Genomic DNA, 27,195 nt, shown 5'->3' with positions numbered 1-27,195 from the left:
GTATTAATAAATGAATCACGGCCAGTGATCCAGAGGGAAATCTCCCTTCTGGGGTTTTCTTTGTGTGCTCTAAGAAGAAAAATTCTATATATCCTTTCCCCTTAATTCCTCTTGTAGGGCATTTAGCACTGTCCATGGGACAGGTAATCGCTTAATCCCTTCACGAGGAATGTGCCTCTGCCAGCTTGTCTTCAGCAATAATTTCTTTAACCTGCGATACCTTCCTACTGCCCGCAGGATTTGGTACCGTGCGGACTTAATGTTTGATTTATGAGACTCAACGCTGGCATGCAGGATTTATTTTGCCGGTGATGCTGCTCTACAATCTGTTTCCCTTGAGGTGTTTGGCTGGGCAGAGGGAAGGAGAACACATTTTTAAGTGCGTGTTTCCTCTATTGAAACCTCAATGCGCTTCACTTCTCCGGTGCCGCCGTCTCAGGTGCGAAGACGAGAAGAGGAGCTGGGTGTTGTAAGCTGATTGAAAACCAAGCAGACCTGGGCTAACGCCGGCCCCACAGAGGCCCGAGACACAAATGCAATCGCGAGAAAACTGCTTGAAAAAAACGGAGGTCTAGTCGTAACATCAAGGCGTAATTCAGATTTAAAAGAGTTGAAGTGACACAATCACCTAAATTGTGCAAAGAGCAACTAAGCGGTTTCAAAAGTTGGGTCTTCGCCTAGAACTTTGTATTTTCTTTTCCTACCTGTGGCCCAGAACAGTGAAATCAGTAGGTTTGCCTACATTTTAACTGTTTGCTGCGTACATAATTCACAATTTTTATTTCTGGTACTTAATTCCGTAACAGTTGAGAATGGTAAAGGTTGAAATAGCACCAGACGTGTTTGCTTTATTTTCTGTACCAAAACTTCTTCATGCAAGTTCCATGAATCAAACGTTTTTTCCCCTGTTTTGTTAATTTAGTCATGTAATTATTCAAACCTGAGCTAATGAAGTACCTGGGTAACGTTCTAATTTACAGACCCTTTGGTGATTTAATTAGTAACTGTGGTAAACTTAAAACTATCTTCTTGAAAAATTAAACGCTCCTTTTTCTTTAAGGTCATCAACATTCCATAACTTTGTCAAAATAGCACTTACAAAGAATCCAAAGAAGAGACCGACAGCAGACAGACTCCTCTCTGTAAGTGATTTGGAACGTTTAGTGAAGTCTATAAAGTTCTCTTAGTGCCAAGTGATCCACAGATCAATAAGAAACCAAACTGGAACCATTTTCTTTCTCTGATCTTACAACATGGGTGGTGAAATTAGAAAGTCAAGTCACTAAAGAAATATCCAAAAAGCAGGCAAAATTCAATATATTGGATGTTTATTAATGAAAATTATGTATCGGTTTCTATTATAACTTGTTCTTTTCTGTGGTTCCAGCATAGCTTTGTAGGGCAGCCTGGTCTTTCAAGATCTTTAGCAGTCGAGCTGTTGGACAAAGTGAATAATCCTGACAACCACACGCACTACGGTGAGGTTGACGATGATGATTTTGAGGTGAGAACACCTTTTATTTTGTGCCTTTAGGTGAAATTGCTGTTTGAATACTGCGCTTTGCTTTGGGAACGTAAGACTGCAGCTCAACAGGGGCACGGCTCCAACATTTAGAGCTGCCTTTGAGTCACCGCGAGGGCAAAGGTTCAGTTATTGCTTGAGACCCAACAGAAACGCCACTTTTCTCAGCTTCTTCATTTCTCCTTGCAGCCTCACCCCGTTATCCGCCATACGATCCGTTCTACCAACAGGAACGTTCGCGCAGAGAGGACGGCGTCGGAGATAAACTGTAAGTTCCCCACGTGCTTTGCCCATTTTGCGGTGTTGGTTTCCTTCTACGCATGGAGGACGTCGCTGTCCTTCTTTTGTTGTGTACCCTGGAAAGTCTCTTCTGCCCTTGGGACATCTGAGAACCAAAAACAGCACATCCACGTAATATCTTTTTCCCAAAACCAAAATTAAAACTCGCATATATTCCTGCTGTTTCATTCCAACGCGTTGCTGCGTCGTAATGTTTGTGTGGAAACCTTGCACGACCAGCACAGCCCTTCAGCTCTCTCAGACCTTACTTAAAACACTAATAACCTGCAAACATCAAAATTAAGAGCTAATAATTAGGAGGGCGTCTTTACACAGGGTGTCATGAGAAAATATAGAAAAAACGTAGCTTTTTGCGTTTGCCTGCACGTTGTTTCAAGTTCAAAAGCGAAACCTTTTCTTGACCCCGATGGAGCAGCTTGTGATTGCGAAAGCTGTTCTGACGAGGGTGCGTGATAACGTAATGCATTTTATTTTAACATAACCTTTTATTTTAAAATAATACACAGCTCAATTGGACCTAAGTTGAAATTTTGAGGGTAGAAAGAGGCTTTCTCCATATTTAGACAAACGCCTTTTGCGGTGTAAATGCTCTCAGCTCCTCTGCATCACGTACATCACATTTTTAGGCAGTTTGCTGGTGAAAAGCCACTTCCTGCGCTTTCACACGCATGAAGAGTAACATGGTTACGAGTTACATTTTAATGAACTTCCATATGATGACTTGCTATTTCCTTTTGGTGCGTTTCTTTGTTGTGGGTTTCACATTTGCAAGTTTAAGCATTTAGATGCTAACAGCAGTATTTACGTGATAGTCATGTTTTATAGGCAAATTAAGTGTTTTGTACATAATATTGAGATATGTTGCAGCGTGTGCTTCACTAAAAAAGGGCACTATATAAAATTGTGTGTATTAATGTTGGAAATGGGGTGTTTTGCAGTCGACAAGCTGCAGTTTGAGCCCCCTCTGCGGAAAGAAACAGAAGCTCGGGATGAAATGGTAAGGACGAGTTTGGGTTTTTCCCTTCATTTAATTAAAATCATAGTGTCTTTATTGTTTAGTGGTTCCACTCTAAGTAATATGTCTCTGCAGCATAAAGTCATGAGGAGACCACTCTTGGTCCCCAGACAATCGCCACATTTTGCAGAAAATGAATGGCCCTCTATGCTTTGTGCGAAGAGCCGCGCTCAGATTAAGAAAAACAGCATATGCCAATTAATGTGATGCTGCCCTCGAGCCCCTGATCTCCCCGTCATCGGGGTTCATTTGTTGCTGCTTTTTGGACGGCCCGTTTTGCCCCCTGAACCGCTGCTGTTTGTCCAGCCCTCGGCAATTTACTGCAAACCAGCTCATTAGCGTTCTTGGGGATTAATATGTGTCTGTGTACACAAGGGCTCCATTTGTTAATTAGGGTTGTGAATAGCAGCAGCTGCTGTTCATCTTAATTTGGAGACATCAGCACTCCAGAAAGATCCCGTTCCTGTTTTTTAGAGCTGTGCCGCACCAGGTAGGTGCAAATTCACTTTTCTGAATGTGACTGATTAAATCTGTGCCCGGTGTTACTGGTGGGATCCCCTCAGTGCCATGTCCAGTGACAGGAACAATCTTGGAGGTGTCTGCAATATGTTCTCCTGCTGGAAGACTGTCTTACGAGTGGAAAATCCTGAGTTTTCACCATAACTTTTGCTTTCCTGTCACTTAATTAATACTGGCACTACATTTCCAGGTGTCACTTTTAAGTCTGAGCCTAAGCAAGCTTGTCAAGAGTTGCTTTATAATTGGACTGTAAAACATTCTTTTACTTTGGGATTTTATTTTGCTGCGTATGGGTCGTTCCGCAGGGCTTGGGAATCTCTTCATGTGCTGTGGAAAAGCTGCTTGAGTTTGACAGGGAATAAAACATGAACATTTGTGCCTCTTCAGGTTGTGGCAGCTGGCACCGGCTTTGCTTCGCACTGGAATCCTTTCGTTGATGGTGGAAGCAGCAGGTGAGCACAGAGCTTAAAAACATCTTTTCTTTCTGAGACTTAATATGGAAAATCAAACCTCAAGCCCTAATCCACTTTCATATTCAGAAAGGAGGTTTTACCCACTCCTGCAAGTGGTCACTCGTTCTCTTGGGGAATGGGTTGAATCTCTTTTAAGCACAGGCAGGATTTTGGTTTAAATTTGCTGTAGCTCCCCAGTTGCAGATGGAAAGTGAAGTGTAAATGTTGAAATAACACAGCTCGAGTCAGTTTGCTGCAGCAAAGTGGGGATCCTCGCTCGGGACCCTGCGCTGGCCTCGCGCTTTCCTTCTGAACCGCGGCTGTGCCATCCTGTGACAAAGCTGCGCCACAGCCCCCAGCCGGCTCCTTGCAAGAAAGGGAAGGAGAAACCAAACCCGAAGATTTAGCTTTACCGAGTCCAGTACAACAGCACGGCTGGCTCTGCTGCGGGTGTCTGAGCGCTGTGATCTGTAATACAGTCGTGTCGTGTGCTGGGGTGACGTTTTTAGGTTAAAATGTGCCGTAACTGATTTTCCAGGGGATGAAGCAGGCCTGAAGTAAGGGAGCACAGCTCTGTCCAAGTTAGGACTGAATTTATTAGGTATGTGGCTTCCTTTTGCTGCAAAATACTGGAATCTGCCTTTAAAGGCGATCTTTGAATTTGCAGCGAAGAGTGTGGCAGTTCGTACCGCTGACTGATGCACAGACGTAGGGAGATACTGTGTTTTGGTTGAAATAATTGCTTGGCCAGAAGAGCCTGTTTTCCATCTTTGTTTGGAACTGAGTAGCAGACGGTGAATTTCTTTGGCTTTTTTGCAGATAAAGTCTTGCATAAGCCGTCAGCTGACACGACAGCCCCTGCAAAGCTGGAGATTGCCAATCTTTAGGTCTTTTTATAAAATTCAACCTGTTTTTCTGTTCCCACTCTCACTGTAGCAGGAGTTTGGGGTCCAGTAACGACAGCGACTGTTTTCCTTCCTCCCTGGCTTGGTTTGTGTGAGTGAAATCTCCGCGCTGGCGTTTCTGCAGCAGCTGGAACCCGCGAGGGAGGGAAACTCCTCCCGGCAAAGCGACTTATTGATTCCGTCCTGTTCCTGCAGCGTTATTAAGATGGGTTGGACCGGGCTGTATTAAAAGCAGCGCGAACGTGGCCGTTGCAAACCTTGCTAGGGCTATAAATCACTAAATAGAGATTTAGTACTGAAAGGAGGACAGGACTAAAGTGTGTGGATGGTGAATCTGTGCTGCTTGCTTGGAAACCACTTGCAGTTTAAAAAGATAAACAGGAAATGCATAATTGCCCTGGCCCAGCAATCCGGGTGATCCCAAGAGGCACAGGAGGGTCTTTTCGTGCCCTTTTGCTTTTATCAGAGTGAACAGCGATTGATATGATCAACTCAGGACACTGGGAAGGGCAACACCAGATAGTTGAACCGATTTCTTGTTGTTTCTTATCCTTATTTTAGCATTTTGAAATTTTACACCGTTACAAAATGTTATACATTCGCACGTTTTCAGCATTATGGAGGTGGTTTGTGTTGACGGTTGGACTTCTAGAAGTGTTTTACTAATTCCTGGTGGCAACTCTGTGCTTCTTCTCCTTCAGAAGTAACTTGCAGGGAAATTTCACATTAATCCAAACTTGACTGGGTTAGTTTTTCTATCATATACGTGTTTTATCCTGTTCATTACCCCTGTGGTCGTTCTCTTCACCTCCCAGTTGCTCAATGCAGCCGCTGAGCCTTCACAGCATCACAGCAGCAGACTGAGCAATGAATCTTAATGGGTTTAGATTTGTATAAGATTTAATGCAGTCTGGGGTTTGTTTTTTGAAGATGGAGCTTGCAAATTGCCATTTCGCAAACTACTCTCAGGTTTTGTTTGTTTCGGAATGATGTTTTCAGTGTCACTTTGATCCTCTCGTCACATTTTCTTTCTCGACCCTGGGGCAGCTTTGAAACCAGAATTCCCACCATGATGGGAAGCAGTCGGTGTCTTTAGCCCGAAGGAGGAAACTTCCCTTTGTAAAGGCTTTTCTGCATTTGTATCCCAGTAATTTCCTCTGGTTTGCTTGTTTTTTCTTTTAGTTAGATAGGTTTTAGGCATTTCTACAATATTTCAAATACCAGGTAGGAAAATAAAGCTGAGTTGATGGCATGTGGTGTGGCAGAGCTTCAATGGTTATCGGGGGGTGAGGGAAGGGAAGGACTAAATGAAAAGGGGCTTAATTCAATGAAAGAGAGAAACACTTTTGAAAAGGGCTGGGAGATGCTTGTTATGAAACCAAATTACATCACCGATCGGTTTAGTTGCACAAGTCGCTCTTAATTTTATAAACATTTTGTCTAGGGGCCTGCTAACAAAATTTGGCGATGGGAGCGAAGATGTTGAAGAGTGAGTGGACCCTCCTATGCGGCCCGTTGCGTTTGCTCTCGCTAAAGCCAGCAGCGTTCCAGCTAAACCTCTTCCCTTAAAACGCTGCCGGCAGCTTTGCCGCTTGTAAATAAGTGAGGGGCTCCGAGGTCTAACACGCGCTTGGCTGTTCGTCCGTTGTCAGGAGAATGTCCGCAAAGCGACGCTTTCTTCCCCGCTCTCCTTCCCGAGCTTGTCTTAAAGCGCATATGGAAGTGCCTAAAACTTTAAAGCAGTATCACAGTATGTTTGGGATTGGAAGGGACCTCAAAAGATCATCTAATCCAATCCCCCCATGGAGCAGGAACACCCAGATGAGGTTACACAGGAAGGTGTCCAGGCGGGTTGGAATGTCTGCACAGAAGGAGACTCCACAACCTCCCTGGGCAGCCTGGGCCAGGCTCTGCCACCCTCACCAGGAACAAGTTTCTTCTCAAATTTAAGTGGAACCTCCTGTGTTCCAGCTTGATCCCATTGCCCCTTGTCCTGTCACTGGTTGTCACCGAGAAGAGCCTGGCTCCATCCTCCTGACACTCACCCTTTATATATTTATAAACATTAATGAGGTCACCCCTCAGTCTCCTCTTCTCCAAACTAAAGAGCCCCAGCTCCCTCAGCCTTTCCTCACACGGGAGATGCTCCACTCCCTTCAGCATCTTGGTGGCTGCGCTGGACTCTCTGCAGCAGTTCCCTGTCCTGCTGGAACTGAGGGGCCACAACTGGACACAATATTGCAGGTGTGGTCTCCCCAGGGCAGAGCAGAGGGGCAGGAGAACCTCTCTGACCTACTGACCACCCCCTTCTAACCCACCCCAGGTACCATTGGCTTCCTGGCCACAAGGGCCCAGTGCTGGCTCATGGTCACCCTGCTGTCCCCAGGACCCCCAGGTCCCTTTCCCCTACAGTGCTCTCTAATATGTAATTTCCCAACCTATACTGGAACCTGGGGTTGTTCCTGCCCAGATGCAGGACTCTACACTTTCCCTTGTTAAATTTCATCAGGTTATTCCCCGCCCAACTCTCCAGCCTGTCCAGGTCTCTGATGGCAGCACAGCCTCTGGCCTGTCAGCCACTCCTCCCAGCTTAAAAAAGCAGGTTTTATGTCGGTTATTGCATTGATCCTGAGCCAGGCCCAGCAGTGACGGGATGTCCAGATGTTCCTGCAGCTCCTCTGGTGCCCAAATATTGTCTGATCCGGAGTGAAAGCTGCCAATGGCACCGGCTGGTGGGAACCTCTGCATTGGTTGTTCCCGGAGTCTGGCTGCAATTGGGGTGGATGTGAGTGGATGAGCAGTCAACTTGCTTTCAAATAAATAATAAAGGACATTGTTCTGTGACCGGCCGATCCAGAAATGCGGCATTTTCACTGTCAGGAAGAATTTCCTAGAATAAAACAAGCCTAATAGTAAAATTTAAGCAGTGGAAGGGAAACCTAGTCCCTGAATGTATATTTATGTGCTAATTTCAAATACCCTTCAGCACAGAATGCTCTATAACTTTGGCATCTATGAAAGAAACAACATGAGCTTGTCAAAAACCGACACTTCTAACAAGATTAACGTGCTTTGGTCCCGCTCTTGGACTCGTAGTTTAACCCTGTTTGTGCGAAGCTGTGATCCCTCTTTTCTCTGCGCCTAGCTTGTCTTATTTATTGTCTGTATTTTCAAGTCATTCTGTTTCTGTTGTGGGTTTAACTAAGGCGACTGCTGCGCCTTTTCGTTGCAGATCAACACTAAAGCGAGCAGGGCCGCCTCCGCTACCCCCTAAGGTAAGAAATTCTGCTTTTTAAGAGTTTCAGGCAGCAAACCGCACTTGTGCAGCCTCCATAGCGCTTCCTTCTGCTGCTCTCGGACATTCTGTTAAATACCATTTGCTACCAGACTTCATGCAGCTTCATATTCGGTCTCGACCTTTGGGGACTTTCACACTGCCCTAGACAAAGCGACTTGGAAGTTGACGCTTCCAGGTGCCGTTTCCCGGGTAATCTTCACCTCTTTGGTTTGTTGCAGCCGAGAATAAACAGTTATCCCGAGGAAAACCTCCCAGACGATGAGAAATGTCAGACAATAAAGCATTTTCCGGACCCGCAGAGCAGAGCGCCCCCAGCCCATAGGAGACAGAGCATCCCGGTTTGTGGCCCCCAGCCCGATTCCTCCCCCAGCGGGATGACCAGCAGCATCAGCAGCCCTGGGCTGCTCACAGCTCGATACAGCGACTTAGGTAAATACATTACATTTCCTAAAGCTGACTGCAGCCTGTGGAAGGAAATCAGGTCTAGAATCAGCTAATTTCGGTAGATAATTTAATACAAGGCGATCGCAAGGTGCAGTTTTCCTTTCTGTGCGCGAGCCACAATCCACGGTGGAAACCCTCCCCAAACAAGGACCCTCAGCCAGTTAACACCATTCCTGTGCTGCAGGAATAGAATAAAACCAAAATGTGCGGGGAGGATCATCTATGTGGACCTTGCCACGGGTTTTCCTCAGTTGATTTTGGCCCAGGGACTGGTTGGATAGCAGAAAACCTTTACTGAACCTGTGTAGCTCAGCATGAAGAAATATGGCCAGTGGCCCTTGAGAGGGTTCAGCCTCCTAAGATGTGCGCACAGAAGCTTCAGAGCTCACTCCTCTCTTGCTGGAGAGAATAGAGAATAGGCCAGCAATATATTTGCTATTTGACTGTGTCAAGCGAGCTACAAAACGTGTCCGTGCTGCTTTGCAGGGAATGGGGACGGCGTGCTGAAACTCATCGAGGAAAACGCAGAAGGGTCTGGACAAATCCCTCAGCTGCCACGTAAAAAAGAGAAAAGAGATTTTCCTGCAAGTATTGTGACTCTCAGTGTGATTTCGCTGTCACGTTGACTAGCTGGTTTTATATCGATGCGTGGGAGGTATTTAATGGTCTTTTTTTCTTCCCACAGAAGCCAGCCATCAATGGTTTACCACCAACACCCAAGGTGCTGGTAAGAAATCTCTTTTGCAGTAGGAGTTATTGGAAACCTGTCATGGCATCTGTCTGGTGTCAGAATAAAGCACCAGCTCAGCTGGGCTGATTTTGTGCATCTCGTAGCCGCTTTTCATGTACTGAATGCACAATAGTTGTTTCCTTTGCTTAAAAACTTCCTTTCAGCATTCAGTGGCTGTCAGCCCCTCACTGGCTCTGTGGGCTGTGATCTCCGCTTTATAAAGAGAAAGGGGAGTGGCTGTTATTTCTTCAACATTTCTGCCTGTTTTCCCTTCATGTACCATTTATATAACCACTCGGTATTTTTCCTACGCAGTAGCTACTCAAAATTATATCATTTCAATATCTCTTTGCGTTTCTTGATGTACATGAAGTCTATGAAAAGGTTTGCGAGGCCGCGTTGTAGCTTTTGGGGGAGATACAAATATCAAGGCATACGTAATTTATGTGTGACAAGTGTACAAAGATAAACGCTTTCTGCTGCAAGCTTGTTTCAGGTTTCAGTCGTGGTGTTTTTCAGATGGGAGCGTGTTTTTCCAAAGTCTTTGACGGTTGTCCTTTGAAGATTAATTGTGCAACATCGTGGATACATCCCGATACTAAAGGTAAAGCTCTTTTTGGTTTGTATTTTAAACCCGCCTGTTGCCAGCGTGGTAGTGGGCTTGTGAAATAATCAAATTTCTCTTATGTTTTTAGACCAGTACATTATCTTTGGCACTGAAGAAGGTATCTATACTTTGAATCTGAATGAACTTCACGAAGCAACAATGGAACAGGTGATTTTTTGCTATATTGAATACGCAGAATAGATTTGGAGAGACTATGAAGCAAGAAAGTTTGATATTAGAGGGGGTAGATGGGACACCAGGCTGGCGGCATCAACTGATTCACATCAAAGCCACCAGTGGAAGTCCTAAAATTAATAGTTCCCCTGCCCACCTGCATTTTTTGTTGCTGCTTATTTAACGTTGCTTTCAAAGGAGTTGTCAACTAAATCATCTCTCTTGGGGACAGCTGGTTACCTGCCCTTTCCATCTCCATTTGATCTCCACTAGATGGCATTTTGCTTCTTCACGGGATGCTACCGAAGCCCTTGGCTATTTAATTTAGCTGGAATTGTTACCACCAATAAACACATGTGCATTTATTTCTGTTTTCTTGGGCTCTCTGGCCCTTCCCAAAGCGCTTCGTGCTGTCGTGGTGGTGTTAAATTTGCTTTTTAGAGTCAGGAGTAACAGAACGTTCTTGGGAGGGACGTGTTGGCAGATGCTGATAATGTGATTTATACCTGAAGGTTTCTTACCACGATTTTCTCTTTGCTCCGTTAGTCAGACAAGTCTCTTTCCTTGTACGTCGTCCTAAATTATTTTATGTGACAGTCTTCTCAGGACTTTTCTCATGTGCTTTTCCATCCTATTGAAAGGTCAGGTGTCCCAGTGGTGGCAGAGAGAACTTGCCAGTGTCTAATTAAGACATTCGTTTCCTTTTCTTTGAGAGCATCCTCACTTTGGAGAGGTCACCACCACAAACCCCAGAGGCTTTATGACTGTGCTTCTGCCATACCCCTTGTTTCCTTCTTTGCTTTGATTTATTTCATGATTTCTTCCCGCCAAATGGGCATTTTAAGCTGTTTCTTCCACTTAGGATTCTGATCACATCTCCCGCAGTCCTTGCTGTCTCTCCAAGGTCGGTATCTCCCAATTTCTTTGTTAGTTTTTCAGTGAAAACACTGAACCAGACCCACGGAAGACACTATATTTCTACAAGCTGCTTTTTCCTTCTATTAAACATCCGATTGCTGATAGATACTCTGGTTTTATGTCCAGCCAGTTGTGTGTTTTCTTTCTGCAATTTCTACTACCGCACATTTTCTTCTTTTGCTCATGGAAACGGCGCACAGGACAAGGTCCTTCACATGTTTCACCTGTTAATGTTTCACCGCGCGCAGTTATTCTGTTAAAGAAGGACATTCAGATGTTCAATGCAGCCTGTTCTGCACACATCTGCAACAGCTGCTCTTGGTATCTCTTGGCCATTAAAAAGTACGTGGCTTGTTCCTGTGCTGCTCTGGATATCCAGAGGATTTTGCAGTTCCCACCGCCCTTTTTATTTGGCACAGGTGCTGTGTTTGTCCTTCTTGAGGTCCTTGTCCGTCCTTGAAGATAATCATTACCGAGACCTTGGGCTTGGAGCCAGTTCTTAAGTACCATAAAGTAAACTTCACTGGGACCTGCTGACATGAGCAGATCGAGTTGAAATAGTGTGTAATATTTTCTTTTCCTGCTTTTGGCACAAGTTTCCCTCCCAGTGCTATTAACTGTGTTAATATTGTAGCCTTTCTCCCTGGGCTGAGCCCTTTGTTTTCCCACTATCACCTTTATCGACTTGCCTTAATAATTTCTTTTACATCTTCACCTTGCTTCTGTTTCTTCCTTGGGGCTTATTTAGCGATTCCCTCTTCACCCTTAGCATTGTGTCCTTGTTTCAGTTTTCTGTATTACATGGTTGTGACACTTAGGGCATGGGGGGAAATAAGAAATATTGGAGAGGCATCATAGGGAACAAATATTCCCTTCTCTTCCAGTGGAGCCATTGAACGAAGCTTGTGGGAGCCAAATTAGAAGTAAACAGGGGGATTTTTGCTAAGGGGAGTTGCAAACGCTTGGAGTCACCTGAGTTCAGAGGGGAGGCAAATTTAGGGAGGAGAAATCCATTAAAGCTGGTTAAATGCATCAAGCCCGTATGTGATTCAGCAGGTTTCTGAGCTGAAGAACTCGGTGCCTGGCAGAGCATTAGGGGCAGTATCATATACATCATTGTTTTTTCCATTTTTGGGAGAAATTGTGTCACTTTATGGTGACTGTTGGAAACAATAAAGACGTTTGCATGAAGCAATAAAATCATTCTTATGTAGAGCTTTGATTCAAACATCTTTGCTGTGTTTTGCAACAGCTTCCCTTTGCTGTCTTTTGTCGATATTCTCCTTCAGAAGCAGCTTAATCCTTCCAATTCTTTTTTGGAAATCCTTTTCTTGAGGGAGTACCTTACCTATGAATACGAGTCAATAAGTTTAGCCTTATTCTTTGACACAGTCTCCCACAGCATCCTCACAGCTCAGTTGAGGAGGTGTGGTCTAGACAATAGACTAGTGAGGTGGGTTGCAAACTGGCTTAAGGAGAGAAGCCAGAGAGTGGTAGTCAATGGTGCGGAGTCCAGTTGGAGGCCAGTATCTAGTGCAGTGCCTCAGGGGGCAGTACTGGGGCAATATTATTCAATATATTCATTAACGATTTGGACGAGGGAATAGAGTGCACTATCAGCAAGTTTGCTGATGACACCAAGCTGGGAGGAGTGGCTGACACGCCAGAGGCTGTGCTGCCATCCAGAGACCTGGACAGGCTGGAGAGTTGGGCGGGGAATAACCTGATGAAGTTTAACAAGGGAAAGTGTAGAGTCCTGCATCTGGGCAGGAACAACCCCAAGTTCCAGTATAGGTTGGGAAATTACATATTAGAGAGCAGTGTAGGGGAAAGGGACCTGGGGGTCCTGGGGACAGCAGGATGACCATGAGCCAGCACTGGGCCCTTGTGGCCAGGAAGGCCAATGGTACCTGGGGTGGGTTAGAAGGGGGTGGTCAGTAGGTCAGAGAGGTTCTCCTGCCCCTCTGCTCTGCCCTGGGGAGACCACACCTGGAATATTGTGTCCAGTTGTGGCCCCTCAGTTCCAGCAGGACAGGGAACTGCTGGAGAGAGTCCAGCGCAGCCACCAAGATGCTGAAGGGAGTGGAGCATCTCCCGTGTGAGGAAAGGCTGAGGGAGCTGGGGCTCTGGAGCTGGACAAGAGGAGACTGAGGGGGGACTCATTCCTGGGGATCAATATGGAAAGGGGGAGTGTCATGAGGATGGAGCCAGGCTCTTCTGGTGACAACCAATGACAGGACAAGGGGCAATGGGTTCAAACTGGAACACAAGAGGTTCCACTTAAATTTGAGAAGAGAGTTCTTCCCAGTGAGGGTGGCAGAGCCTGGCCCAGGCTGCCCAGGGGGTTGTGGAGTCTCCTTCTGTGCAGACATTCCAACCCGCCTGGACACCTTCCTGTGTAACCTCATCTGGGTGTTCCTGCTCCATGGGGGGATTGCACTGGGTGAGCTTTCCAGGGCCCTTCCAATCCCAAACATACTGTGATACTGTGATACTGTGATCTCTTTTTGTGGTTTTGTGTTATTTTAACAAAACCCTTACCCTTGTTCTCTTGGCTTCATTCCTTCCGTTGCTGAGCCTCCTCAATGCTGTCATTTGCCATCACTTGTAGCAAAATTCTCTGGAGTTTTCAAGAGGTTCTTCTTGACTTTCAAATGCTCCCGAACCCAGAGTCACTTCTTCCCTCTGACACAAAAACAAGTCCCAGCACCTTCCGTGAACCGTCTGGTTCCAAAGCCAGGCAGGTAACGCCCACAAAATACAGCGGTTTTGGTCATTCAGGTTGCTCAGAAAACACTGATGCCTTTTTCCCACCTCTTCTGGCTTTTATGGGGTTTAGTAGCTTTCTGAAATAATATTATCTTCCACTTTCTGGCTGGCGTTCCTGAGCGAGCTGCATCTTTCTCTATACGCTACTTCAGTCTTGCCAGTTGTCCCTCTTTGCTAATTAGGAAATAAAGAGAAATTAAAGCTTCAAAGTTCTATAGGTAGAAGAGGGAAGGGAAGAAAACTATTTCAGACAGAGAAAAGGGTGCAAAGGGTGAACTAAAGGAATTAAAAATTCCTGCGTGGTTCTATTAACAGAAGTATTTTCTGTCTTCAGTTATTCCCCCGCAAGTGCACCTGGCTGTATGTCATCAATAACACCTTAATGTCCTTGTCAGGTATGTATAAATAGAGGAAAAACTAATAAAGTCATATAAATTGTACTGAATAGCAAACTGTGCATTGTTTCTTGTGTTTATATAGGAAGATTTGCTTCAGGAGTGTTTTAATGTGAAAGACCTGGATAAAACTGGCTGTTTACAAGTAGTGGAGCCGGTTGTCTGCAGCGTCTGCATTTTGTTTATGTATTAATTTGAATGAGTTTGGAATAGCTGAGCTAAGAGAATCGGAGTAAGTCGAGTTTTCAGGCAGCAGAATGAGATGAGGAGAGGATTAACTTAAGTGCGTTATTAAAACGTAGCTGCGGTGTTTGATCGCTCAGTGTATCGTTGCATCTTTGGGATGAACCAGGCTCAGAAAATAAATCCAGCCTCAAGTTAAAGGAGAACGAGGTGGCTGTAAAACACTACTAATCAACTTACAGATAAATAAGGCGCCCTGATATAATCTGTTGTTGTATAATTGCAGCGCTCTACAAAAGTTGACATAAAACTGACTTTCAGAGCTGCGTCAGTGTTGCTGAAATGAACGTTGGGTTGAATGCCATGTCTTTATATGCATTATTTTGGTTGTGTTGTTTTCTTTTCCCTCATCACCGCACTCGGATCACCCGGCGCACGTGCTCCGTTCTTCTAGAAGGTAAATTGCCGTATATGTGTTTTTCTGAGATGTGCGCTCTGCCGGGGCCGTGGGTGCGATACCAATTGTGCTTTTCTCTCGTACAGGGAAAACGTTCCAGCTCTACTCCCATAATTTAATAGCTTTGTTCGAACAAGCCAAAAAAACAGGATTAGCTGCTCACATCCAAACCCACAGGTTTCCTGACAAAATATTACCAAGGTACAAATCTTTTACTTACGGACAATTATTAACAAGTGGAAACTTCTGTGCTGTTGAACTGGCAGCATGAAGGGCCTTTGGTATCTCTTGTTGATGCTCTTTTTAATAATTGTTATTGCAGGAAGTTTGCCTTAACCACAAAGATCCCCGACACAAAAGGATGCCACAAATGCTGTATAGGTGAGCAGGCGTTTGGTTTTGTCACTTTTTTCCTGGCCTTTGTCATTAATTTCTTCTTAATAAACTGACAGTTAGCTCGTTGTTCAGTAAACAGAGTGACTGCCTTATTTCTTAATGCTGTGCTGAAGCGGCACGTGGCTTGAAAGAGTATTTTCCACTAAGAAGAAGGTGGGCATGAACAGTAATTGTGTCAGCGTGGGGAGGAACGAAAGCATCGCTCGAGTTGGAAGCGCCCAGAGAGAGTTAAAGGTTGCGAAGTTACAGATTTGTCTTTGGCTTCAATGTCTTGCAGAACGGTTTGGGTTTTCTGCAGAATATTTCTCCTTTTGAAAACCGGCCCAGGTGCTGGGTGAAATGGGGACTTCCTACTCTTAAAGGTGGTTAAGCAGAGTATGAAACACCTGGCCACAAACTCAGATGTCCTATTCATCTCATATGACGTGTCTTCATTGGGCAGATTTACAAATTATTCCTAAAGTCAGGCGTCGGTCCAACCGAGTTGAAAATGAACAAACCCCAAACCCTTCATCATATTCTTGTATTAGCTGTCCAAGCTCACAACGAGTTCTGAGGCATCTTCATGAAATATAAGAAGGGAAAGTGTAGAGTCTTGAATCTGGGCAGGAACAACCCCAGGTTCCAGTGTAAGTTGGGGAATGACCTATTAGAGAGCAGCGTAGGGGAAAGGGACCTGGGGGTCCTGGGGACAGCAGGGTGACCATGAGCCAGCACTGGGCCCTTGTGGCCAGGAAGCCAATGGTACCTGGGGTGGGTTAGAAGGGGGTGGTCAGTAGGTCAGAGAGGTTCTCCTGCCCCTCTGCTCTGCCCTGGGGAGACCACACCTGGAATATTGTGTCCAGTTGTGGCCCCTCAGTTCCAGCAGGACAGGGAACTGCTGGAGAGAGTCCAGCGCAGCCACCAAGATGCTGGAGGGAGTGGAGCATCTCCCGTGTGAGGAAAGGCTGAGGGAGCTGGGGCTCTGGAGCTGGACAAGAGGAGACTGAGGGGGGACGCATTCATGGGGATCAATATGGAAAGGGGGAGTGTCAGGAGGATGGAGCCAGGCTCTTCTGGTGACAACCAGTGACAGGACAAGGGGCAATGGGTGCAAACTGGAACACAGGACGTTCCACTTAAAGATGAGGAGAAACTTGTTCGGGGTGAGGGTGGCAGAGCCTGGCCCAGGCTGCCCAGGGGGTTGTGGAGTCTCCTTCTGTGCAGACATTCCAACCCGCCTGGACACCTTCCTGTGTAACCTCATCTGGGTGTTCCTGCTCCATGGGGGGATTGCACTGCATGAGCTTTCCAGGGCCCTTCCAGTCCCTGACATTCTGGGATTCTGTGACTCAGTGCTTGGGAATTTCATTTCATTTAATTTAACGTGACCTGGCCCTTTCCCTCCCACGCAGCCCCAGGAGGGTCTTATGGCTTTTCTGGCCACTCAGCGTGTGGCTTCAAAAAATGCTGGTGGTTATTAATTATAATTTAATTTGTCTGGAATGTAGCACAATATTAATCACTTGAATGGCAAGCCAGAAGGCAATTATCAGTGTGAAACTGGTACTATTTCTTAAATTATTTGTAAAGATAGCTGCAGTTTGAGGTCTTTTTTTTTTTTCAAATATGCATTGAACTTCCTGCACTTAAAATTTGTTGTTGTTTGTTCATTTTTTAATGTATTTTATATAGTACGAAATCCATACACGGGACATAAATACCTGTGTGGCGCATTGCAGTCTGGAATTGTTCTACTACAGTGGTATGAGCCAATGCAGAAATTCATGTTAATAAAGGTAAGTATTTCGTTTTACTTCAGAACATTTAATCGTCATACGGTTGTTGAAATAACCTTTCAAAAATCTGTAATGGAAAGTACATGCCAGTCTAGTCCCATTTGTGGGTTCTGAGCACTTGAACTAGATTTTGACTAAGAAAATCTTGTGACTAAAGTCGGTCAAGTGCTGGATCCAGCCCAGCACTGGCAATATCCAAGTAATGCATAAATACCTCTGTACATTACGCTGCTCGTGCTGTCTTAAAAAAGCACTTAGTGAAAAACTCTTCAATATCTTTTATATTAAAACTTTACGTGTGTGATTTTAGGCTTTTTCATTGCCGAGGTAAAAATATACTTGATGAATGCCTCATTGTGGCTTTTTGCAGCACTTTGATTTCCCGCTGCCAAGCCCGCTGAATGTGTTTGAGATGCTGGTGATCCCAGAGCAGGAGTACCCCATGGTCTGCGTCGCCATCAGCAAGGGCACGGAACCCAATCACGTCGTCCAGTTTGAGACAATCAACCTGAACTCGGCTTCCTCGTGGTTCACAGAAATCGGGGCAGGTAGGAATCACAGGATCCCAGAATGTCAGGGGTTGGAAGGGCCCTGGAAAGCTCATGCAGTGCAATCCCCCCATGGAGCAGGAACACCCAGATGAGGTTACACAGGAAGGTGTCCAGGCGGGTTGGAATGTCTGCACAGAAGGAGACTCCACAACCCCCTGGGCAGCCTGGGCCAGGCTCTGCCACCCTCACCAGGAACAAGTTTCTTCTCAGATTTAAGTGGAACCTCTTCTGTACCAGTTTGAACCCATTGCCCCTTGTCCTGTCACTGGTTGTCACCAGAAGAGCCTGGCTCCATCCTCCTGACACTCCCCCTTTCCATACTGATCCCCATGAATGAGTCCCCCCTCAGTCTCCTCTTGTCCAGCTCCAGAGCCCCAGCTCCCTCAGCCTTTCCTCACACGGGAGATGCTCCACTCCCTCCAGCATCTTGGTGGCTGCGCTGGACTCTCTCCAGCAGTTCCCTGTCCTGCTGGAACTGAGGGGCCACAACTGGACACAATATTCCAGGTGTGGTCTCCCCAGGGCAGAGCAGAGGGGCAGGAGAACCTCTCTGACCTACTGACCACCCCCTTCTAACCCACCCCAGGTACCATTGGCTTCCTGGCCACAAGGGCCCAGTGCTGGCTCATGGTCACCCTGCTGTCCCCAGGACCCCCAGGTCCAGGAGTGCTGGTTCATTTTGTGGTCTTTGTCTCGTGACATTGCTGTCCCCTCCTCAGAGCCGCTTGAAACCTTTAGACCGGGCAAAGTGATGCAGCTTCTCAGCCTAAAGCACCTTGAAGCTGATTCCAGATTCTTCTTCTGATGACCTGCCAAACTGTCTTTCTTAAAAGCCGTCATTTTTAGACACCGTATTTCATAAATGCCCTTTGTTACTCATAGACACCCTGCTGTTTGGGTTCTCGTTTAAGGTTTAATACTTTTTCACGGGGTCAGAGTTACTCCTCTTTCCCCTTCCTTGCTGTGTTAAAACTCACATAAATACATTCTTGTCTGTCCTGCAGCCCTTGGGGAGGTTTGTCACCTTCCATTCATAAGCAGATTTGCTTTTATCTGCAAAAATTTATTGATATTTTGCAGATGCTTTTCTCTGCTGGCTTTGTCACATATATTTTTTTACATTTAGACACTGCTTTTCAACAGCTGTACCAAGAACTTATTCAATAAAAGCTAGCTTAATATCAGCACAATAATCTTTCCAGATATGGGTTTATGGGGAAAGAGCATTTTTTTAGGAACAAAGATTGCTTGATGATTCCTTTTGTTCATTATCATGCCTCTTCATGTGCTGAACTGTAACATAAAATGTATTTTCTGCCAATAAACAGTAGTGCTTCCGTGTTAAATACAGGCTTGGAACTGATGGGCTTGTCCTTAGGCCCTGGGCTCCCCTTAGAACATTCTGGGGCCATATAGCCTGAAAAAAGCTTTGAAATATTGTGGCATAATGAAAGAGTTGAAGAGATTGGTGAGGGGCTGAGGGGAGGCTGAGATCAGTCCCGTGATGTGATATAAACCAATGTGATTTGTTTTTCCCAAGGCAATCAGCAGTTAGACGCCATTCACGTCACGCAGCTGGAAAGGGACACTGTCCTCGTCTGTCTGGACAGTAAGTGCCACATCTCTGTTGAATAACTTAATACACCTTGTGTTTTGCCATAGTCGGTGATTTTAACTCCGCCACAGGTTAATTTTCCTCCCTTTGTTACTAACTTGTGCTGTAATGCTTCTGAAAAGATGCGGTTCGGATAAACGGGTTTTCATTTGGCTCTTGTGATTCCAATTTCCCCCTTCGGATGGGAAATGGTTTCTTTTCAAAACAAAATGTAACGCAGCGCACAGAGCAGAATTCAAACACCAATCAGAAGCTTTCACTTGCAAAAAGTGACATTTGCGTGTGCTAACGGGGCAAATAACTCACACTGCATCATGCACAGTCATTACGACCACGACTCATAAGCGTCAGAGGTTAATACCTCAATGGGAATTTTGCAACAGCTTCGTCTGCCTTAATTTCCAACCTTTACGTTGCATTCACGTCTCTGCACTTTGTTATTTGCAGGACGGCTGGCGGCAGGGCCTCAAAACATACAAAGTGCATGAGAGGGTTTTCTGTATTTTGATAGAAAGATGTTCACGGATTCATTTTATGCAGATGCCGTAGATGTTGGGTTGGGCATTTTTTTTGTATCCAAAAGACGAACTGAATATTTCACACTTTGAGCCATCAGGAATCCTTTTCGGCACTGGGTTGTAATACTTGTTTTTCCATTTTTCTTGAGAATTTGTGAAAATTGTGAATTTGCAAGGGAAACTGAAGTCGAGCAAGAAATTGGCCTCCGAGCTGAGCTTTGATTTCTGCATTGAGTCAGTGGGTAAGTGATTTGCTTCCCTCTTAAGGACTGAAACTCAGAGGGATGAGCATTGAGGGGTCTTTAATAATCTAACGCACCCAGTGGCGCCTGACACCACAAACTGCCTGTGTCAGGACACTGTGAGCTGCGTTTTGGTCACTGGTGCGCTGAAGGACGTCAGGTAGTGTGGCCAATCCGCACGTTTCCATCCGCCGTCATTTCTGTTCTATAAGATACATCACGATTTGGGTGAAAAAAAAGCCTGATTAGTCTCTTGTCATTTCCACAGCACTGAGAAAAACCTTTCTGTTACTACTTGCTGTAGTAATAGATAAATTTGTGTTAGTCTTCTCAAAGCTAAGATGTTATTTCAAGTGATAGCACGTGCATTTTTAACAGGGTAATAGCATTTGAATCTGATTCTTGGAGGACAGGCTGCTGTCTTCAGGCTACTAGAGGACAGCGGCCGTGCTTCTAAAACTTGAATCCTAATTGTGAAGTATTTGTGCTGCGATAAGCTCTCCAACATGTGTAATTAATGTGAGTTAAATAATTCCATATCTCAGGAACTGAATCAAAATCAGTGAAGACACAATCAGTTCTGTACAACTTGCATTTCTGGCTTCCTTGGGCGTTTTCTCTTTAGAAGAAACCTCTCAACATAGGGATTTTGTGTTTTACCAGCAGCTGGTAAAGCAGCGCGTGTTCTTTTATACAGCATCTCTGTTTAGACTCATCAGGCCCATCCTGAAGGAAGATATTTTAAATCAAGGCTGCGATTCTTCCCTAAATTCTGACATGTTTTACTTAACTGCTGTATCACAGAATCACAGAATGGACTGGGTTGGAAAAGCCCTCAGAGATCATCCAGTCCAGCCCTTGGTCCAACTCCAGTCCGTTTACTAGATCATGGCACTAAGTGCCATGGCCAATCTCAGTTTCAAACCCTCCAGGGCCGGTGAGTCCAGCACCTCCCTGGGCAGCCATTCCAATCCTGACCACTCTCTCTGCACAGAATTGCTTTCTAACATCCAGCCTCAATTTCCCCTGGCAGAGTTGAAGCCCATGGCCCCTTGTCCTATTGCTGATGCCTGGGAGAAGAGCCCAATCCCCACCTGGCTAGAACTGCCCTTCAGGTAGTTCTAGAGAGTGCTGAGCTCAGCTCTAAGCCTCCTCTTCTCCAGACTAAACAAGCCCAGCTCCCTCAGCCTCTCCCCATAGGGCTTGTGTTCCAGTCCCTTCCCCAGTCTTGTTGCTCTTCTCTGGACCCGCTCCAGCACTTCAATCTCTTTCCTGAGCTGAGGGGCCCAGAACTGAACACAACACTCCAGGTGTGGCCTCCCCAATGCAGAGCACAGGGGAACGTATGTACAGTACATACTCATATTGTACGATATCTCCTGCTGACACATGCGTGACATGACTCGGCCATCGCGTTTTGCTTTAAATATTAGCATTTCACCCAAAGTCTTGCACTCACTGGCTGACGCAGGATAACGTGAGCGGTTCTTTACACTCCGAGTGGTCTCTTGGGAATTCAGGGTATTAAACAACTCCCTGTTTTCTGATTACGGAGAGTGCAGTGGAGCTGCTTAACGAACACCAGGCTCCTCATCCATTAATTTCAGCAGCCTGGTAATTAAATTGTTTAGAGCTGGTACCTTTCTGTGTTCTCTCTCTGGCCCTGAATGGAAGACTCGTCCCATTTTTGACACTCGTGTCTATTTTGACGTAAATGTAATAACTCAAGTGATCTGTAATTTCCAGCAACCCACGGTGTTTTGGTTGGCAGCGCAAATGCAGAATCCTTAGAATTCCAGAATCATCACAAAAAGAAAGATCCAGAGAATAGAAGCAAAAGGAGAAAAGGGCAAAGAGCGAGATCCCTGTCGTGTCTTGGCGAACAAAGAGTGTCCGAGCGGCGCCTGTTGGACCGCGCTTTAAAAACTCGCCCATCCAATAGTTCAGCGCAGTTACTCTGCGCTGCCTTTGCAGTTTGGTGGTTCTGCCGGGAGTCAGGTCTCACCGTGTCCATTCTCCACGTGCTTCCCGGTGTCAGCGCTGCTGAGAGGTCGGGTTTGGGATGAGCCGTGCTGGCTCTGACTGTGCTTTCCCTTCGCAGTGTGCCTTCAAGACAGCGTGCTGGCCTTCTGGAAACACGGCATGCAGGGCAAAAGCTTCAAGTCAGATGAAGTAAGTGAGCTCCCCGTCTCTCCAGCTTTCATTTCTTCCTGCTCCCTTTTTACTGTTTGACCCTTTGGCTGCTAAAGTGGCGTTTATTTCAAAAGGAACACTCTCATTTTGACGCATCCTCTGAAAATGCAGGGAAAGCCGGGCAGTCTGTGTTGATTTGATCGACATACTCCATCTGTGCCAACAACTCATCTGCACTAATAACAATACAATACAAAAATTATCTAAAATAAATTGTGCTTTAGGAAATTTAAAGCACTTCTTCGCTCAGCGTCAACTGATCTGATTCAGCCCTGTAATTTGCACTGAATTATATGTGAATTTCTTAAGAGACTGACCTTTTTTCTGACTCAGACCGATATGTTTCATTTTGCCACTGAAATGGACCTTAATGTCTCTGTTTTTCTCCAGGTTACCCAAGAGATATCAGATGAAACCAGGGTTTTCCGCTTATTGGGATCAGACAGGTAATGACCTCGGGGAGCACACGGTGTGACCTTGTCCTGTGCAGGGACAGGAGTTGGACTCGGTGATCCTGGTGGGTCCTTCCAACTCAGGACATTCTATGAAACATAAACCTTTGATTTGATTTAAACCAGCTTCCCAGCTGGACCTGGGTTCCAGCCCAGCACAGGGTCCGTCTGGGGGAGGCAGTAACACCGATTCCACCTGCAGCAGCCAAAAATTTAATTAGCGATTGCATCCGCAGCCAAAATTATTACTGAGAGCTCCTGTACCCTCCACCGCTTTCCAGTGCAGGGATGGAAATGTGAACAGAAACATATCGAGATATAAAGTGCGAGGAGATTCCAGTTCTGAGGTGACTGGAGGTTGAGCACGGACAGACGTGTAGAAGACAATGGTCAGGATGGGGGGCAAAAGGGTTTTCCAGAGGAGCCTCCGGGACCACAGTCCAGCAGGACAAAGGCTGAAAGAACCCAATGACTGATAAATACTTAGAAGTGAGGAGAGCTGTTTAGATCAGTGGCTGATTCCTATTGCGAGACGGAGGAGGTATCGACATCTTTGGGCCGCAGGTGGCGGGAGGGTCGTGTCTCCTCACAACGCCGGCTCTGAGGTGCCTTCCCAACGTAGCTCATCTCAAGGAGGAGGATACAACGGTTCGGAAAGGGTTTGTAACACATTGCGCACGTCGAGAGGGGCAGATTCTGGTTCAAGAAGCTCCTCCTAGTTTCTATTCCTTCTATATTCCTCTTTAGTGTTTTTACCAGAAGCGACACTGAAAAACCAGCTCGCTAATTTAAAGAAAATACCCCAAATACCTAGGAGAACCCATATCCTCCAATCTGTAGAAACCTGTGAGCAGCGGGTTTGTTCCTCCTGGGTAGTTAAAGCACGTGCTGTGCGTTGTCCCTAACGTTCGTGTTTGCGTGCAGGGTGGTGGTGCTGGAGAGCAGGCCGACCGAAAACCCCACGGCGCACAGCAACCTCTACATCCTGGCTGGACACGAGAACAGTTACTAAGCGACGGTAACCGAACGCAAACGCCGGCGTGAATTTGCCACACGAGGAACAAAGGAGCGTTGGGAAACTCGGCGCAGACTGGGACTTGCTGTGTGTGTTCTGCACAGCTCGCTGGGCTTGCTTGGGCTGGAAATCAATACATTTTTGCAGCTGGGAACAGCTGGTTCTGTCTCTTGCCACTGTGTGGTTGGATATATCGAGTTTGCTTAATAAAAGCTATGAGGTAAATAGCCCTTTACTCAGTAGTTATAGGGAAACAGAGCCTTTAAAAACAAACGTTATGCAGTAAAGGTGCCATAAACTGTTAAATATTTTACTCCCCTTGGATTTTCCTTAGATCCTGTAGATATAGTGCTGGCCATCCCTGTTTTATACTGAGTCTTAATAAAAAGGATTTGTGTAGGAAGCGAAAGGATCTGCAGAGCTTTTTGGTTTTAAATCCGCCATTCAGGATGGCTTTGTATAATAGACTATTTAATCCTTATTTATTAATCTGCTGCTAGAATGGTGTAATGTATCTAACTTTTAGCAAAGGAAGGTTGCAGAGCAGCTTACAATTATTTTTTATTTACAATTGTATAAAGATTGGATTATTCTCTTTCCTGGTAGAGCTGTAGTGCGTTATTGAGGGCTGCGTTACCGTGTTGGTCCATCTCGGAAAAATGCAGTTTTGTACGACAAAGTATTTTGTATGGATTTGGTTTTGCCTGCAGAATTGCCATCAAAGGGATTTTCTTCTTTACTACCAGACGTAGGGTGCGTGGACACAAAATAGAATATTGATATCAGGCGTGTTGCTACCGGGTGGGTGTGTACAATAGACGTGTGTGCGTGTGTGTTAAGTTGACCGGCAGCGTGTATTTTATATATATATATATATATTTATATATATATATATAAAATGTACAAATAGATATGCTTTATTTTCATAAATTAGGGATAAGCCGTGTGATGTGAAATGGAGATTGTACCTGCTCGTCATCCTTAATGAATGAAAGTATCATGTATCAGACTGCCCATGACGTATAGTTTATTTATACTATTGCAGAGGGGACCTAAAGCCGTAACGGAGCTGACGAGCTTTTTTGTTTGGAAATGGTTATTTCCCCAGCTGTGTAGTATAAATAAATATGATAAGAACCAGTATTTTATATTAAAGCTTTCCATCACTTTCCTCCCTTTCTCTATTTTGTCACCTGCATTTTACTTTCTCATCCTATATCTCCATTAAAGAGTCACCTCGCTTCCTTTTGTCTTCCTCATTCGTTAAACTTCTTGAGGTACCATTAATAGAAATACAGACTGACCGCAGGACCGCATCTGGTTTTACTACCTCACCTTACCCTGCTCGCTTTGATGTGAGTAAACACCGTCCGCAGGCGCCTCATATACGTTGGAATTGAGGGGCTGGAAGTGAATTTCCACGATCCGCTGCCCCGGGAAGGACAGTTTAGAAGCTTTGCGCGTCATTATTAATAAAGCATTAAAGGTAAGTGCGTTACAGCGGCTTCATCTGAAGTGGCAACCCGAGGAGCGAGGCGCCGGGTCGTCTGCTTGGGGCATCAGGCCATTCATAATTTAACAGCGAGGGAATGAACTCGGCGCACGCGGCGGCTCGGTAGCGGCTTTTGTTACAGGGTACACCCGAGTCCTGCGTCGTTCGGGCGGTCCGGAAGGGAAAATAGACCCGCGTGCCATTTAGCATCTTAGCCACTTGGCATTGTCATTCCAAACTAATTCTTCGTGTTGACTTGATGTTTGAATCGAGCTTTTCAGTTCTGAAGCTGTGTCAGAGTTTTAGAAATAGTGAGTGTACAGATAAAAACCAGTCCGCAAACAATGTATTGGAAGTATTTTAAGTGGCCAGCTGTAATTGGATCAGCGATACTAAAAGCCAAACGTGTAATTATTGCGTTTTAAAGAATTCGTGTTCTCTAGTACTGAAATTCCTTCTCCGTAGATAACAGTAATTGGTGATTAACCTTCCAATGGTGTAACTCCACATCTACAAACACTTGAAGACAAAGTGAAGCACCGGGTGTAGATGCAGAGCAAACGCTTTCACTCCACTGACCCCATTCACTGCAGAAGGGCATCTTGGCACCGTCTCTACAACACTTAAAAGATCTCTAAAAAGTCTAGAGAAACCTGTAAATATGAATATTTATGGGGAATAACTGGAGTAAATAACTATTAGGTCGTGCCACTTCATGCAAAATAATGAACTGAAAGTATCTTTCTTTGGGTGACATGAATGACTGGTGATTTGCTGAATCATGAAAAATTAATCTAGGAAAGGCCTCGTTTAATCGAACCTCCGTTTTGGGCGGTCGCAGCATTTCTAACTGCATGTTCTGAAATGCTTTGTCCGCTCTGGTTTTATACAGTGGCATTTTGGACATAACCTGCAAGATCCTGTTTGCTGGTGTCAAACCTCCCGCGTTACTCTTGTCCCGGTGACTCTGACTCGTGTAACTTGTATTTGTTAAACCCTTTAAGTTAGTCTGGTATTATCTGGGTCTCTGTATGTTTTTGTGACATTTCAACCTGGGTTGAGAAAGCCTAGTGTGTGGTTTGGGGGCTTATACAGCAAAAGCTTGCTCACCCCCTCGTTACTCTTTTGGCAGATATCAAAATGTTATTTGATGCTCAAGGTATTCAACTTGAAAGCCTTGAAACAGGCTCCCAGTGCTCTTTGAAGTGCAAACGGCGTTTGAAAAGCAGCCTGTAGATGAGTCTCTCTTGATTTCCTCACCACATTCATTGTAACTGAAAAGTACAGCTGTGCTTGTGCTGACATCTCTTGAGAAGACGAAGGGTACAACGCGTCCGTGAGCCGCTGCGTCTCCAAAGGACGAGACTGGGAGACCTTCTGAAATGGACGTTTTGCCTTGTTTAGTCCTTAGATTGTAACCGAGGCTCTAACTGCACTCGTTCGGTCTGTGTAACTGGGCTTTGTTGTATGGGAGTTTCTGTTGCAGTTCAGTTCGGTCTATGCCAAATAAACTCTGCTTTGTTTGATACCGAGATCTGGTGTGGTGGACTTAGAATCACAGAATGTCCTGAGTTGGAGGAACCCACAAGGATCATGGAGTCCAACCCCTGTCCCGGCACAGGACACCCCACAGGTCACACCGTGTGTCTGGGGACGTTGTCCAGTCTCTCCTTGAATGGTCTTGGGGCTGTGACACCTCCCTGGGGAGCCTGTTCAGTGTCCAGCACCTCTGGGTGAAGAACCTTTTCCTCACGTCCAACTGACCCTCCCTGGCACATCTGCCATTGCTGGTAACGATACCTTATCCTGAAGGAGTTACGCTGCCCTCCAGGTTTTAGGGCAGTCGGTGGGAAGGTCCTGATGCAGGGCTGGGCTTCACCATCCTCCAGCTGCCTGCGAGCCACTGGACATCTGCAGAGGACAGACGGGAGGGAGGGGGAGACTGGGGATGGCACAGGAATCGGAACAGCCGCAGCAGCCTCTCTCCAGGTTGGTGCTTCCCGGCGCTCCGCTCCAGCGCGGTCACCTGGAGCCACCACGGAGCCACCGGTGAGTTGTCTGGCAGGTAACGTGGTGGCTGGTGGACCCTAAAGGAAGAAAATAAGAATCGTAAGAACGCAAGAACAGGAGCGTTCGACGCTCTCAGCTGGGTCTCAGCAGGGTCTGGAGCAGTTCGTACAAGCGTTGGCCATCCACGCACTGCAAGTGGTCCAGCCCTTGGTCCACCTGAGTCCCAGATCTTCAGGGATGTGCTG

The 27,195-nt window shown here is 45.8% G+C and overlaps 1 protein-coding gene across 3 annotated transcripts in view; it reads left to right on the top strand.

Moving 5' to 3' along the window:
* Window positions 1–26,472, top strand: part of MAP4K5 (mitogen-activated protein kinase kinase kinase kinase 5) — a 66,559-nt gene extending 40,087 nt beyond the window's left edge. For 2 of the 3 annotated variants that reach the window (XM_065063049.1, XM_065063051.1), the window contains 22 exons: window positions 1,061–1,142; window positions 1,388–1,504; window positions 1,712–1,790; window positions 2,761–2,819; window positions 3,744–3,808; window positions 6,158–6,202; window positions 7,946–7,988; window positions 8,230–8,440; window positions 8,942–9,037; window positions 9,139–9,182; window positions 9,705–9,789; window positions 9,881–9,960; window positions 13,988–14,048; window positions 14,775–14,889; window positions 15,011–15,069; window positions 16,759–16,862; window positions 17,233–17,410; window positions 18,954–19,022; window positions 19,696–19,788; window positions 21,890–21,960; window positions 22,372–22,427; window positions 23,358–26,472. In XM_065063049.1, coding sequence (XP_064919121.1) covers window positions 1,061–1,142; window positions 1,388–1,504; window positions 1,712–1,790; window positions 2,761–2,819; window positions 3,744–3,808; window positions 6,158–6,202; window positions 7,946–7,988; window positions 8,230–8,440; window positions 8,942–9,037; window positions 9,139–9,182; window positions 9,705–9,789; window positions 9,881–9,960; window positions 13,988–14,048; window positions 14,775–14,889; window positions 15,011–15,069; window positions 16,759–16,862; window positions 17,233–17,410; window positions 18,954–19,022; window positions 19,696–19,788; window positions 21,890–21,960; window positions 22,372–22,427; window positions 23,358–23,445 — 1,900 coding nt within the window. In that variant the 3' untranslated portion in view covers window positions 23,446–26,472. The remainder of the gene's footprint in view (window positions 1–1,060; window positions 1,143–1,387; window positions 1,505–1,711; window positions 1,791–2,760; window positions 2,820–3,743; window positions 3,809–6,157; window positions 6,203–7,945; window positions 7,989–8,229; window positions 8,441–8,941; window positions 9,038–9,138; window positions 9,183–9,704; window positions 9,790–9,880; window positions 9,961–13,987; window positions 14,049–14,774; window positions 14,890–15,010; window positions 15,070–16,758; window positions 16,863–17,232; window positions 17,411–18,953; window positions 19,023–19,695; window positions 19,789–21,889; window positions 21,961–22,371; window positions 22,428–23,357) is intronic. The other variant, XM_065063050.1, reaches the window with a different exon arrangement.
* The last annotated feature ends 723 nt before the right edge of the window (window positions 26,473–27,195 follow it).

The sequence above is a fragment of the Columba livia genome, chromosome 5, assembly GCF_036013475.1.
Source record: "Columba livia isolate bColLiv1 breed racing homer chromosome 5, bColLiv1.pat.W.v2, whole genome shotgun sequence".
NCBI lineage: Eukaryota > Metazoa > Chordata > Aves > Columbiformes > Columbidae > Columba > Columba livia.
Note: the sequence above shows the minus strand (reverse complement) of the source record. Positions and strands in the feature narration are given on the sequence as shown.